Source organism: Carica papaya, chromosome 6 (assembly GCF_054855325.1).
Source record: "Carica papaya isolate Zhongbai chromosome 6, ASM5485532v1, whole genome shotgun sequence".
Classification (NCBI taxonomy): Eukaryota; Viridiplantae; Streptophyta; class Magnoliopsida; order Brassicales; family Caricaceae; genus Carica; species Carica papaya.
The window spans coordinates 2,300,419-2,313,200 of record NC_142314.1 but is presented as its reverse complement, the minus strand read 5'-3'; the positions used below and the strand labels follow the sequence as shown (position 1 = coordinate 2,313,200).

Sequence of the window (12,782 nt, the reverse complement as noted above, 5' to 3'; positions counted from 1 at the left end):
CCTGTTGAATTGAATTCTCTTGATTATAGTGATAATCAGCGCAAAAGTAAGAACCGGAAATGAAACAAGGAGGCCAGATAAAACAATTAAAAAAATAAATGTGACACAGCAATTATGATTTGCTGCTGTCCTGCTGAAAATAGTTGTTATATTTTGATTTCTTAACAGTGCCTTAGGATAATATAGAGTTTTCAAGATGCAGGCATCTAAATTTCAGACGGGGAAGACGACTTCTGCAAGTTAGGTACTTATCTCTTGTAGGCAGATCCAACTTAGCCCGCTTAGACTTCTTGAATTGGTGAGATTTAGGTCATCTATCATTGAGAGTGAAAGCCATATGCCCCTTAAGTGAATAAGCACTCCCGGAACTGGATGTTGACAGTACAGTGGTTTGTGTTTTAGCTAATTCACTTTCATCTTTATATTTTTCTGTTTTCTGAAGAAAAAGACAGCTTTTAGCGGGACAGAGCCTTCCAATTTTTGATGGCAGCAACCCCACCCTCAACCTAGCCAATGTTGTTACATTGCATTTATGATGATTCTTAGTGTAAATCCTGAATCTAGTTTCATTAGAGCCTGCAAAACGGAAATTGATGCTATAGGTTTGCAATTCCACGGTACTCCTGTCTAGATAGTTTAACAAATAGTTGTTGATCTAAGGAGTTTATATTGCCAACGGTCCATACAACATTCTGCCAAAATTTTGAGATAAAAATTTATGTAATACCCAATCATACATTAGACTGATTAGTGATGTATGTCCCATATTTAGGGGCTCAAGATATCAAACATAAGCTTAAACTTTTGATGATCAGTTGATTCGGCTCAAAAAACTGTTGGGCTGGTAGTGTTTTTAATATAGGAATTTACAAATATTAGAAGAGCACAATAGTAGAAAGATGTCCCTCTTTGGTCGGTCAGGATTAGTTCAACTTGTTAAGGAGGAAAACATGACCTAATTCTGTTCGTAAGGAGAGGAACAGGATTCAATAGCCATAATTCGAAAGGACCCAAAACCCGAACCGGCCTGATTCTTGAATGATTGAAAATTTCAGTACTCAAATGCTTCAAAATCATAATAATTCAACTCGAACTCTTGAAACCAACTTGATTACCACGTATGCTACTGTATTAGCGTCTGTTTTTTTTTTTTTTTTTTTTTTTTTTTGTGTTTTATCTTTGTAAAGTGAGAAAAACTTTGCCCCCTTGGTTAAAATATTGAAAGATAGATATGAATTCAAACCTACTTGATTGGGATGTATGTTGATATGTATATGTTGGCTTCTCTTTCTTTCTTTATTATTATTAAAGTCAGGAAAGCTTTTCCCCCATGTTTAAAAAAAATAGAAGGATGGATATGAACATGCCATATTCTCATGCAATGTAATAGTGGGGGGGGGGGGGGGGGGGATAGGGTGGACCTAATTTTGTTTATCTAGATTCCATGCATGCCCAGAAAAAAAGACATTATCTTGGATAAGGGACAAAGATTGGTGTTTTTGGTTAACTTGCTTTTTAACCTATTATGAACCAAAAGATGAAATGTTGGGTTTGATAAAAACCCGATTTATTTATCTCCTCTGTAATAATTTAGCTGTCATAAAATATTTATTTTGTTAAGAGTAAAGTCTAACGTTATCGTGCTTAATGAAATAATGTATTGAACTTTGAATTATTTTAGGGTTTGTAGTTGCTTGTTGAAGTTAGAAACTTCCAATTATTTTATGGTTTGTAGTTTTGCTTGTTGAAGTTTGAAGAAGTTTCTTCAATTAATTTAATTTCTAAAAAATTAATAAAATAAGGTCAGCTCTACAAGTAATATGGAGAATTTAGTAATGATTTTTTACGATGAGGACGTGGACGGCTGAGATTTAATCTGGAGGTGGATTGGGTTAATCGCTGCTGTTGCTGGAGTTAATTAAGACGTCCAAGAAAGCACCAATCTTGATCAACCACCAAAACCAAAATTGCTCGAGGACGCAAACGAAAATTTTGGATCTTTCCACGTGTACGGTTAAGATTCTCTTCGGAGGATTCGACGTGATGTTGACAGATGTCGCCCTGTAAATGGCTCGTTGCGGATTTCCCGCCTTTCAGGCATAGTACTCCCTTAGTGCCTTAAATATATGCTTTTGCCAATGCATGTTTCAGCCACTTCAATTTGTTTTCCCCAAAATGCCCCTCTTTTTAAGTTCTAATAACCAAGCTACTCCTATCTTACCTTTAGAATTTTGAGTCGTATATAGGGTTATAATTTTAATTATTTTAGTAATAATTTTTTTTATCGTATTTTAATTACATTAAATGTAAATTTATAAATAGAATTTATAAAATTCTTTAATTTATTCCCTATATGGTTTTAGAATTGTAAATTGGATTAGAAGAAAAATAAAAAAAATTCCAACTTGAGTAACTTAATCAAATGATAATATAAAAATTAAAGTTTTGATTATTAATTAATGAGATAATAAACCAAATTGGATAGAACTAAATCAAGAGAAATATAATTAAAAAAGTACACAATTAAGTTGGTACTCATTTCATACATAATTTGAATAGATTTTCATTTATAATAAATTTTTTAAATTAAAAAATTAATTTTTAATATATTTTGAGTTAAAATAAAATGGATGAATTGAAGTAGAATATTTAAAAATTAAATTAATAAATTAAAACAACATTAATCTATTTCAATTTAGACCCCACTCTTAATCATGTCACGGATAAGCACCACTACTAATTGGGTTATTATTTAAAAATCCGCAAATTTGATTAATTTATTAAATCCATAAAATTTATGATATACCTGGCAAAAGGGTAAAGTAGTAAATAAACGAAAGATCAGGGGCATTCAGGTAGAGCCATAGGATTGTTATATACGCACGCACTAGACTTGGCGGCACTCCGCGTCCGCATCAACCGTGTTTTTGGATTTTGTTTGCAGTCTCGGTCTGTGTTTTTCTCGCTCTTTTCCATCTCTCTCTCTTTTTCTGTTCTTCGCACAATCAGAGAGAGAGAGAGAGAGAGAGAGAAAGTAACCAAACAAGAAAAAGGAAAAGAAGATTGTCAGTGAAGAAACTTGCTTAGCTTCTGGTTTTCTTCACGCACACACTCGCTCTCTCCTTCCGCTTCGGCTAATAATTCGCTCCTTTTCGCTTGCATTTGCACTCTCAAACCCTAATCCTCCTTTCCATTTGAGCTCGAGTGTGTTATTCTTCTGAGGATTGTGAAAGCGATTCGTCAAGATTTCACGGTCTATTTTCAGATCGGTTGGTAACATTTCCTTTTCGCTACTTCTTTTTTTTGGTGAAGAAATTGCTTTGTATTTGCTGTTATCTGATTCACGGTTTGGTTGATTTATAACTTTCATGATTGTCTATCTTGATTGTTTGACGCCGATATGTGAATTTTTTAACTATTTTTTGTTCTCTGGTGAGAGCTCTAAAGGTTCTTCTCTGCATTTTTGGTCGAATGCATTGTTTCAATTAGATTGTCGTTATTGTTATGTGTTTTGAGTTTTCTCCCTTTTGACAATTGTTCTTTTTGTTTTTGTTAACTGGTTAGCCTTTTTGGCTTTATGCTTGTATGAGAGTTTCTTTTGACAATTTGCTCGGGTCAGTTTTGTTCATTCGCCAAACTTTTTCGGCTTTATATTCTATTTCCATCTTTTGGTGACAAGTAAATTAAATAAGAAGATTATTTTTAAAAAAAAATTGAATAAGAAGATCGAACAGAGAGTAAAAGTTCATTTTAGTCTTGTTCTGTAACTCGTGTTGATCGGTGGATTGGGAGTGGACGAAGGGAGGGGCTCTTCTTTTACTAAAGAAATAGTTGCGAATTCCAGAGTTGCAATTCACAACTTTAAGGCCATGCAGGAAATGTATGATTGATAAAAACTAGAGGAGAGTAAAACAGTAAAAGAGGAGGTGAGATTGAATTCTTAATTCTGGTGACAAGGAGACATCTAGTTGAGGTAAGTATACTCATTTGTACTTTAACACAGTTTTGTTCAACATAGCAGTGAGTGTATATTGGTAAACCGTCAAGATCAGAAGCTCGAGGCGTAATATCCTCTTTTATTTAATTTTTTTGGAAGTTTCAGCTGCTTTAGTTTTGGATAGCTAAACCGGCAGCATGGTTGAAAGTCCTTATTTCATTGGAGTTATCTGGTGTTTTGTCCACTAAATAATGGGGCGTTAGCATTAAAGTCTACATATCTTTAGCGACATTCCTTTTACGTTTCGGAGCTTTTAAGTCTCAATTTTTGATTTGTTGTTCTTTCTTTTTTCATTTGAACCTTTTTGGAAGTTCCAGCTGCTTTAGTTTTGGATAGCCAAACCGGAAGCATGATTGGAAGCTCTTATTTCATTAGAGTTATATGGTGACGTGTCTGCTAAACTTAATCAAATATTTCATAGGATTTCCAGAGTTTTCCAATAATGGGGAGTTACCATTTAAGTCTACGTCTCTTTAGTAAAATTCTTTTTACATCTCAGATATTATAAGTCTCTATTTATGATTCATTGTTCTTTTTATTTTCATTTGCTTTGTTGTGGTGCATGTCTTCAATTTTCAAGGAAAAAAATATGATATCTCTTTTCTGCTTTAAAGTAAAGCGTGTTGCTGATTTCAGGTCGTGCTGCCCGTCCACAAAAGTTGGCAGTTTAGTTTTCACTTCACGCCATCATTGTTAGGTTTATCCCAAGGTTTGAGTGCAGTGATGGCGGCAGACACTGTGGCAAATGTTCCTGATGGAAATTTTGGCACACAGCCAGATCCACAGAGAACTTACCAAGTTGTTGTAGCAGCAACCAGCGATATGGGTATTGGTAAGAATGGGAAATTACCATGGAGGTTGCCTACTGACTTGAAATTTTTCAAGGATGTTACTTTAACTACCTCAGAATCTGGGAAGAAGAATGCTGTTATAATGGGTAGAAAAACATGGGAAAGTATTCCCACTGAGCATCGACCTCTGCCTGGTCGACTTAATGTTGTTCTTACTCGCTCAGGGAGTTTTGATATTGCCACTGCTGAGAATGTTGTAATTTGTAGCAGCATGACTTCTGCTTTGGAATTATTAGCTGCATCTCCTTACTGTCTGTCAATAGAGAAGGTGTTTGTTATCGGAGGAGGCCAGATATTAAGGTGTGCACTTCTTTTTTATTACTTCTTTGAGGATCTCATTTTTCTTTCTTTATGTTTATTATCCTTTTGTACAGGGAAACTATCAATGCACCTAGCTGTGATGCTATCCACATAACCGAAATTGAGACAACCATCGCTTGTGATACATTTATACCTACAATTGATACTTCTGTGTATCAGCCATGGTACTCATCGTTTCCTATTGTGGAGAACGATATACGATTTTGCTTCACGACTTACGTTCGTGTACGAAGTTCTGCGGTTGATATCCCTGGTCAGAATAATGGGCTCAGCTTTGATAGTTGGTCAGAATCATCTAAGTTTGAGATAAAGAAGTTTTCTTTCTTGCCCAAGATGATTTTTGAGAGACATGAGGAATACTTGTATCTAAAATTGGTTCAAGACATCATATCAAATGGGACTCTGAAAGATGACAGGACGGGAACTGGTACTTTGTCGAAATTTGGTTGCCAGGTCAGTTGGAACTTAGATTATCTAGGCTTTATCTAGTTTTGTAACTTTTTCTTCAGAAGTATGCTTGAGTTACATGGTTCCTATTTTGACTGCTAACAAGCTCATTTCATGTCAGATGCGATTCAATTTGCGGAGTACTTTTCCACTTCTTACAACTAAGGTATTTATGCCTTTACAACCATATCCCTCCATCCTCTTCATTTCTGCCATGTAATAGTTAGCTTCTTCTGTATTCTTTTCCATTTTCCCCTTGGACTAAATAATAATTCTTTGTTTATCATGATGACAATTTGTTAAAAGGAAAACCTTTTATTTATTTGATATATAGGTTGACATATATTATTCTCGTTTGGTTTATAGAAAGTGTTTTGGCGAGGTGTTGTTGAGGAACTTCTTTGGTTCATAAGTGGTTCGACTAATGCAAAGGTAAACTTTATTATTATCTATCTATAGTTCTATCTTTTCTTTTTCAGAAGTGAGCACACTCTAGGATCATAGCTCCAAACATGTAGGGAGCTTTTTGGATCAAGGAGTGTAAACAAGGTTTAAAGGTTGAAAGTGTTTGGTTCTTTTTTATTCAAATCTCTCCTCTCACACTCTTCCATCTCATGTGAACTATACATATGTGTAATTCAGTTCACCTGTTCTTGCTCAGAAAGCTAACTGTTTCACCAGAAAATCAGTCATCTGTTTTGCTTTAAGAGAATGTAGTGAATGTAATGATGCCTTGTTTTAATATCTTTATGCATGGATTGTGTTTGTTACTCTTAAAGAGAATTTTCAAATTTAACTGGAGATGTTCAGTACAGCTAGTTGTATGCCAGTTCTTTCTTGAGGATTTTTAAGGTTTGAATTTTTAAAATTTTATAATAAATTTATTTCTAGTATGTATCCTACTTAATCTGTTGTTTCTTCAAAAATTAGGGTAACCTCATCCATGTTACTTGTTAGGTGCCCTGTCATCTCATTAATGTAGTTGTAGATGAAGTCTATATGATCTACATTCTAGAAGTTGGTATAATTGACAGGTCCTTCAGGAAAAGGGCATCCATATATGGGATGGCAATGCATCCAGAGAATATTTTGATAGGCAAGTTGGATTGTGATTATCTATTTTTTCATACAAAAATGCTGTGACATATTTAGTTCTAGCTAATATTTGTCTCTTAATTCCAGTATTGGGTTGAAAGAGAGAGAGGAAGGTGACCTAGGGCCCATATATGGGTTTCAGTGGAGACACTTTGGTGCTAGGTGATTGACTAAATTCTTTATTATGTTAAGGTTTGGTGAAATAATGGAAATATCAAACTAAAATTTTACCTATCTTTTGTAATTCCCAGGTACACTGATATGCATGCGGACTATACAGGTCAAGGATTTGATCAGTTGTTAGATATTATCGATAAAATCAAGAATAATCCAAATGATCGTCGGATAGTTCTCTCAGCTTGGAATCCTTCTGATCTCAAATTGATGGCACTTCCCCCGTGCCACATGTTTGCACAGGTTTTTATCAATATAGCTAATGCTTTCTTATTGAAACTACCATTTTTTTACTTTTATCTAAAAAAAAGTAACTACCAATTTTTTGGAGTAATATTTTTTTTTTTGCAGTTTTATGTCGCCAATGGGGAGTTATCATGCCAAATGTATCAGCGCTCAGCAGACATGGGCCTGGGTGTACCATTTAATATCGCCTCTTATGCACTCCTAACTTGCATTATTGCTCATGTTTGTGGTATGTTATCTTCCCAAAAAATAAGTACATAGGTCTTTAATGGCTTTGATTGCTCTGTAGTCTATATGATGCTGTTATCTATTGACATCTGAAGAGTCAGTCTGGTTGGAATAGGAATACTGCGCTAGCAAGGATGAAACAGAGGAGCTGTTTGATATAATCTTTAAGAAAAATGTACCAGAATTTGGGTAGCCTGGAAGAGATATGTTAATAAAAATATGGATAAATGGATGGAAGATAGTAAGTATAACCTTTTTTCTATTTGGAACCTGCAAGTAACCATCCTCTATATTGTTCAGATCTCAGACCAGGTGATTTGGTCCATGTTATTGGGGATACTCATGTTTACAGCAATCATGTCAGGCCCTTGCAGGAGCAGCTTCAGAACCTTCCAAAGCCTTTTCCAGTGAGTGGGAAGTAGACAGGAACCATGTTTGATTACCATTTGGTCTATTGCATAGTACTCATTTATATAGATTATAGTGTACCATGGTTTTCTATTATTTTCTTCTATAATTGGTTATTCTATACTTTCCAACCTTCATTTTAATGTAGATTTTGAAGATCAATCCAGAAAAGAAAAACATTGATTCTTTTGTGGCGACTGATTTCAAGCTCATAGGTTATGATCCTCATCAGAAAATAGAAATGAAAATGGCGGTGTAGAGAGCTTTCTTTTATAGGTTTTGGGTGAGCTCAAGGACTCTGATCTCTACTAGGAGATATTTGTTCTCAGTTTTGAGGCAGGTACGTGATTACATGTCTTTCTTCAATAAATTACTTTTGCTATGTGCATGTAATCTCTTAGTGATTCGACGGACGGTTTAGTTACCAGTTAGGTTTCTTTTGGTCTATGTCATATTCAATTTGTAGTTATAAATTTCATATTAGTATTAGTATGTATAACTAAAACATAATTTGTTGTATTTGACTTCCTGCTAACCCATTTTAAATTTTTGGATGATGGGTATTCAATTCTTACCTTTTAAGATGGAGACTGAATTCTACCGCGAAGAAATTTGAGGTAGGGGCAATTATAATCAAAATACAAGAGTTATGTTCTTATCCATATTTTTTCTGATAAAAAAAAAGCTCTTATGCATATTAAACTAAAATGAAAATCAGAATTGAAGAATAAAATGGGAATTAAACCGGCACCGGTAGCAATCGCGGGTCTATAACTTATAGGATAGCACTTCTATTTTTGGTAGCAAATCGAATATTAAATGGAAAAAAGCATTGCATTCTTGTATTTTAGGGATTTATTTTGTGCTTTATGTTGCTCAGGCATACTGAAGCCTTGGTTTTCAGTAATGTTTCAGGTGTAGCTACCGGAGACTTTTTGTTGATATAGAGTTGCATACAAACATCCAAATAAAGATTTGGTAGTTGTTGGATACAGTTAAAAACTTTATTTATGTAGTAAATGGGAATCCTTTAGTTCCAGATTTGGTGGTTCTAAGGTGATTCAGGATTATATGGTTGTATCTTTTACTTTTGGAATCATTTCTTTTCTAATGATGATGATATGAGGCTGACATTCTAAAACTGCTACAGCTTTGGTATGATGTGTTGAGAGAGTTATGCTGACAATTTTCTCTTGATGCAATGCCCGTTCATTTGATCAACTACTTTTCATCTGTAGTCAGATGCTCGAAATGATTTCCTTCAGAAATTAGAATGTTGGTTATTAGTTTGATTTTGATTTGTTTGGGTGCATGGTGGTATGATATGCTGACTTACATACCTTACAATTTCATAGTTTATACGAGAGATTATCAGTATAAAATTGCTTTATTTTTGTTAGACATTTAGACTGAAGAGGATGTGCAGTTTCTCTCATTCTAATAAAGAACTTACATGAAACTTTGCTTTCTTCATTGTCTATCTGTGTACATAATATGAAAAAAAAAATAAAAAAAAAATGAAAGAACCGTTTTAACATATTTTAGATTTTTTTGTCTTTATTTATATTTAAGTAACCGTATATACACACTATGAATACATCTTAAAAGTACAATTTTTAAAAAAACAAATCTTGAACAAAATATCATTATATTATAAAAAGATAGATTAGCTATATTAAGTTACTTAGTGTAGATAAGAAACTGTTATGATACCCGGATCTTTAACATTATCATCTCTTTTATCCCAACCCACTAACATAAAAAATTGCTTATATTTTTAAAGCATCTGTATCCCCACAGATACCCACCATTATTACTGTATGCCCCCAATATGTATATATATATATATATCTATTTACATTTTAACTTCTCCTAGAACCTCCCTTACCTCTCTAACATTACTTTGACAGGTCAACTTATTAAATTACTCGTTCTTTGCTTCCATTCCATTTTCTTCTTCCTCCTTTTCAGCTTCTCCTTCCTGCTTTTTTTCTGCTTCTCCTTCTGGAGCTTTTGCTTCAAGCTCTCTTATTTTGCCCTCTAGGAACTCAATGAGACCTCCCAGAGCAATTTCAGGCACCTCACTCCTCATCAGCTGCTCGCCTACTTCTGCCGGAGTCACCTCGGCTGCCACCAACAAGTCTTCGACCTCCGAAAAATGCCAGTGGTCTGTGATGCAGAGGTAGTTGGAGGCCAGCATTTTGAACCCGCACGGGGTGCAGTAGGACATGTGGACGTGCACGTCCATTCGACCAGGACGTAACAGAGCTGGATCAAGTCGCTCTTTGTGATTCGTGGTGAATACAATAATCCTCTCGTCCCCGCAGCTCGACCATAATCCATCAATGAAATTCAGTAATCCTGATAGAGTAACCTAAAATATTTTAATTGTGTTAGCAAATTCTAGTAAGAATATGTCTGGTGCAATTCAGTTGCTGTTCTTTTACCTTCCAATCACTAAATCAATTCTTATTTGTTTGTTTTTTGTTTTCATTTTTCAATTCTTAGATCATTTATAAAATTTCATACAAAGTTTAGTGATTGAAAGGTAAAACAATAGGAATTGAATTGCATTGGACATATTCTTAATAATCCAATCACTAAACAAAGTTTTTCAAATAATTATGAGCTTTGAGTTCTTTTACCGGCTGGTTTCCTTGGTTAAATCCTGCATAAACTCTCGAAGGATTCATAGCTCCGGCTGGTTCAATCCTATTCTGCAACTCAATAGAGCAATCAATATCTTCCACAACCAATATGGATTTATTCGCTGTTGAAATCAACAGCTTCCTCAATTCAGCATTGCCTCTAAGATCAGTCAACTCTAAATCATAAATGTCAAAATTCAGATAATTCGCCATTGCAGCAATCAAGCTCGATTTTCCAGTTCCTGGTGGTCCAAACAATAAATACCCACGTTTCCAAGCCTTGCCCACTTTCCTATAGTACTCTTTTCTCTTTACAAATCTCTCAAGATCCTCCATTATCGTTTTCTTCACCTCTGCATCCATAGCCAACGTTTCGAATCTTGCCGGGTGATCCAGATTAACCGATTGCCAAACATCCCCTCCTCTCCTATGCAACCTGTCGTGTCTCAGGGTATGAATTTTCAATATCTTCTTCTCTTCTGTCACTTGTTTGGACTTCATCAAGACGTGTTCAATGTATCTGGTTAAAACCATGTCCTTGTGTTTCTTGTGGAATCGTAACTCGAAGAACTTGAGCTCGGATTTCATTACGGGATTGTACGGATCTGGGCCATTAACGAAAGTTGAAGGTACCTGTTTGGATATAAACTTCCATTTCAACTTAATCCCATTGAAGGTATCAATTATCTCCTCGTTTGTTTCTAGAGAAAGTGAAAACGTGTTATCTTTTTTGGGCATTGAGAGTCTGATTCTCTTTGCCTCCGGCGAGATCATGGACTCGAGGAAAAGCTCCGCCGCCGTGAAGAGGTGGTTGTTGTTAAGACCGTCGTATTCTTCGATGGTCAAGGTCAGATCAGAAGAGAAAGAGGAAAAAAAGCCTCTGAGCTTGGAGAAAATGTAGTCACGAAGCTCGTGGGGAACGTAGTCCTGTGCGATTGATCGGATGAGCACGGCGGTTGCTGCAACTGAGGCTGCGGCGGAGATTATGGATTTGGCGGAGGGGAGCTGGGAGCTATCTGCAGACAACAACATGGTTTTTGGTGCTTCTTAAACTGGGTTGACTTCTTTTAAACTGGGTTTACTTATTTTTTGCTGTAAATTGGTGGGTATATGGAGTTTTGATGGGTTATACCTGGTGGTCACGGGAAGTGTTTTGGTGAGTGAGAAAATAGAGAGGACGTACTACTAAAATGGAGGTGTTTAAAGGATCAAAGAGCTACTTGATTATAAACTATTGAAATAGTTGAAGGTTGAGCAGAAATAGACCGTATGGTTTTTGAAGCGATGGTGGTGGGTGGTGATTGGCTACTGGGAAACTGAGAGAAAGTGGGAAGAAAATGGGTAGTTTCTGCAGAGAAATTAAAGTCTTGGTCTTGCAGTGGCCCTGTTGCTGCAAGTCAAATATTTTGAACCAATTAGGAAGAAAGTTGACTTGTTGACTTATAAATTCTATATTTTTATAATTATTTATTTGTTAATGATATTTTATTGCTTTCTATATATATATATATATATTTAAAATTCTCAGTTTGCGTGTAACTAAAGCTTAATCCGAATAGCTTATTTTTCCTCTTCTTTTTTGCATTTAGTTTCTGAAACAAACACGTACCATCCAATCATTAAATGAAAAAGAAAAAAAAAATGTTAGAAATAATTATTGAACTTTCATAAGGGAAAAATGAAACGAACAGAAAAACCCAACTGAGAAAAGAAAACTAATCCGAAACCCACCAACAGTTTCAACCTATACACACACACACACACACACGCACACATGCATACACACGCACATCTATATATATATATACATATAGTATCTGCTTAATGCTAATAATGCATTAGAGCATTATCCACATCAAATGAATTAAAGAAAAGAACAATTTAAATAAATAATAATCCATTTGCAAGTGGAAAAGAACTTGGAACTGATGCCTGTTTCTTCTAGTGAATGACAGCAATTACCTAGTCACCATGAATATATTTCATATATATATATAGAATCAGAGCAGAGGTATCCCATAAAATACACCTTCAACTTTCTATTTTTTTGTGGGTATTTTTTGAGAGATTAGACAAATACTTGAGATAAACTTGAGATGCTTTTTCAGACATATATATTGTATATATTATACACACATATATATATATATGTTTTAAAAAACCCAACTTTCTCTGTTTTATGCTCTGCTTAAGATTCATGTCTCAAGTTTCAATGACCTTAACTGGCAATTAGCATCAAAGTATATTATGATTTTGTGAGCACAAGATTTTTAGAATTCATTCTTCCTAGCTCATCTGATTTGCCATACATTCTCCTATCTAGGAAATGGGGCATCTCAGAAAATTGGCTAAGATTCCTGGAACTTG

General features: G+C 35.0%; 2 protein-coding genes across 9 annotated transcripts; one reads left to right on the top strand and one right to left on the bottom strand.

Moving 5' to 3' along the window:
- The first annotated feature begins 2,894 nt into the window (after window positions 1–2,894).
- Window positions 2,895–8,908, top strand: LOC110810494 (bifunctional dihydrofolate reductase-thymidylate synthase 1-like). Of its 8 annotated transcripts, XM_088206317.1 has the most exons (14): window positions 2,896–3,269; window positions 3,876–3,973; window positions 4,634–5,148; window positions 5,223–5,622; window positions 5,738–5,782; window positions 5,983–6,048; window positions 6,651–6,712; window positions 6,799–6,873; window positions 6,963–7,128; window positions 7,237–7,360; window positions 7,660–7,766; window positions 7,916–8,107; window positions 8,351–8,384; window positions 8,672–8,908. In XM_088206317.1, exons 3-12 carry the CDS (start codon window positions 4,721–4,723, stop codon window positions 8,024–8,026), a joined length of 1,584 nt encoding a protein of 527 aa, XP_088062443.1. In that variant the 5' UTR covers window positions 2,896–3,269; window positions 3,876–3,973; window positions 4,634–4,720; the 3' UTR covers window positions 8,027–8,107; window positions 8,351–8,384; window positions 8,672–8,908. The 8 variants fall into 8 exon arrangements, with proteins under 8 accessions (XP_088062449.1, XP_088062450.1, XP_088062443.1 ...); XM_088206320.1 differs by lacking the exon at window positions 3,876–3,973 and having other exon boundaries at window positions 8,683–8,908; XM_088206316.1 differs by lacking the exon at window positions 3,876–3,973.
- A 490-nt stretch (window positions 8,909–9,398) lies between these two features.
- LOC110810417 (AAA-ATPase At3g50940-like) lies at window positions 9,399–11,787 on the bottom strand. The gene is made up of 2 exons (XM_088206325.1): window positions 10,413–11,787; window positions 9,399–10,141 (listed from the first exon to the last, which is right to left on the bottom strand). The coding sequence occupies exons 1-2, from the start codon at window positions 11,445–11,447 to the stop codon at window positions 9,692–9,694; spliced, it is 1,485 nt and encodes a 494-aa protein (XP_088062451.1). The 5' UTR covers window positions 11,448–11,787; the 3' UTR covers window positions 9,399–9,691.
- Window positions 11,788–12,782: the final 995 nt, after the last annotated feature.

Coding starts and splice junctions, on each gene's coding strand:
- LOC110810417 (XM_088206325.1), bottom strand. CDS start 11,447: ATGTTGTTGTCTGCAGATAGCTCCCAGCTCCCCTCCGCCAAATCCATA. Junction 10,142..10,412: donor TTAACCAAGGAAACCAGCCG/GTAAAAGAACTC, acceptor AAAATATTTTAG/GTTACTCTATCAGGATTACT.
- LOC110810494 (XM_088206321.1), top strand. CDS start 4,721: ATGGCGGCAGACACTGTGGCAAATGTTCCTGATGGAAATTTTGGCACA. Junction 5,623..5,737: donor TGTCGAAATTTGGTTGCCAG/GTCAGTTGGAAC, acceptor ATTTCATGTCAG/ATGCGATTCAATTTGCGGAG. Junction 7,767..7,915: donor ACCTTCCAAAGCCTTTTCCA/GTGAGTGGGAAG, acceptor ATTTTAATGTAG/ATTTTGAAGATCAATCCAGA.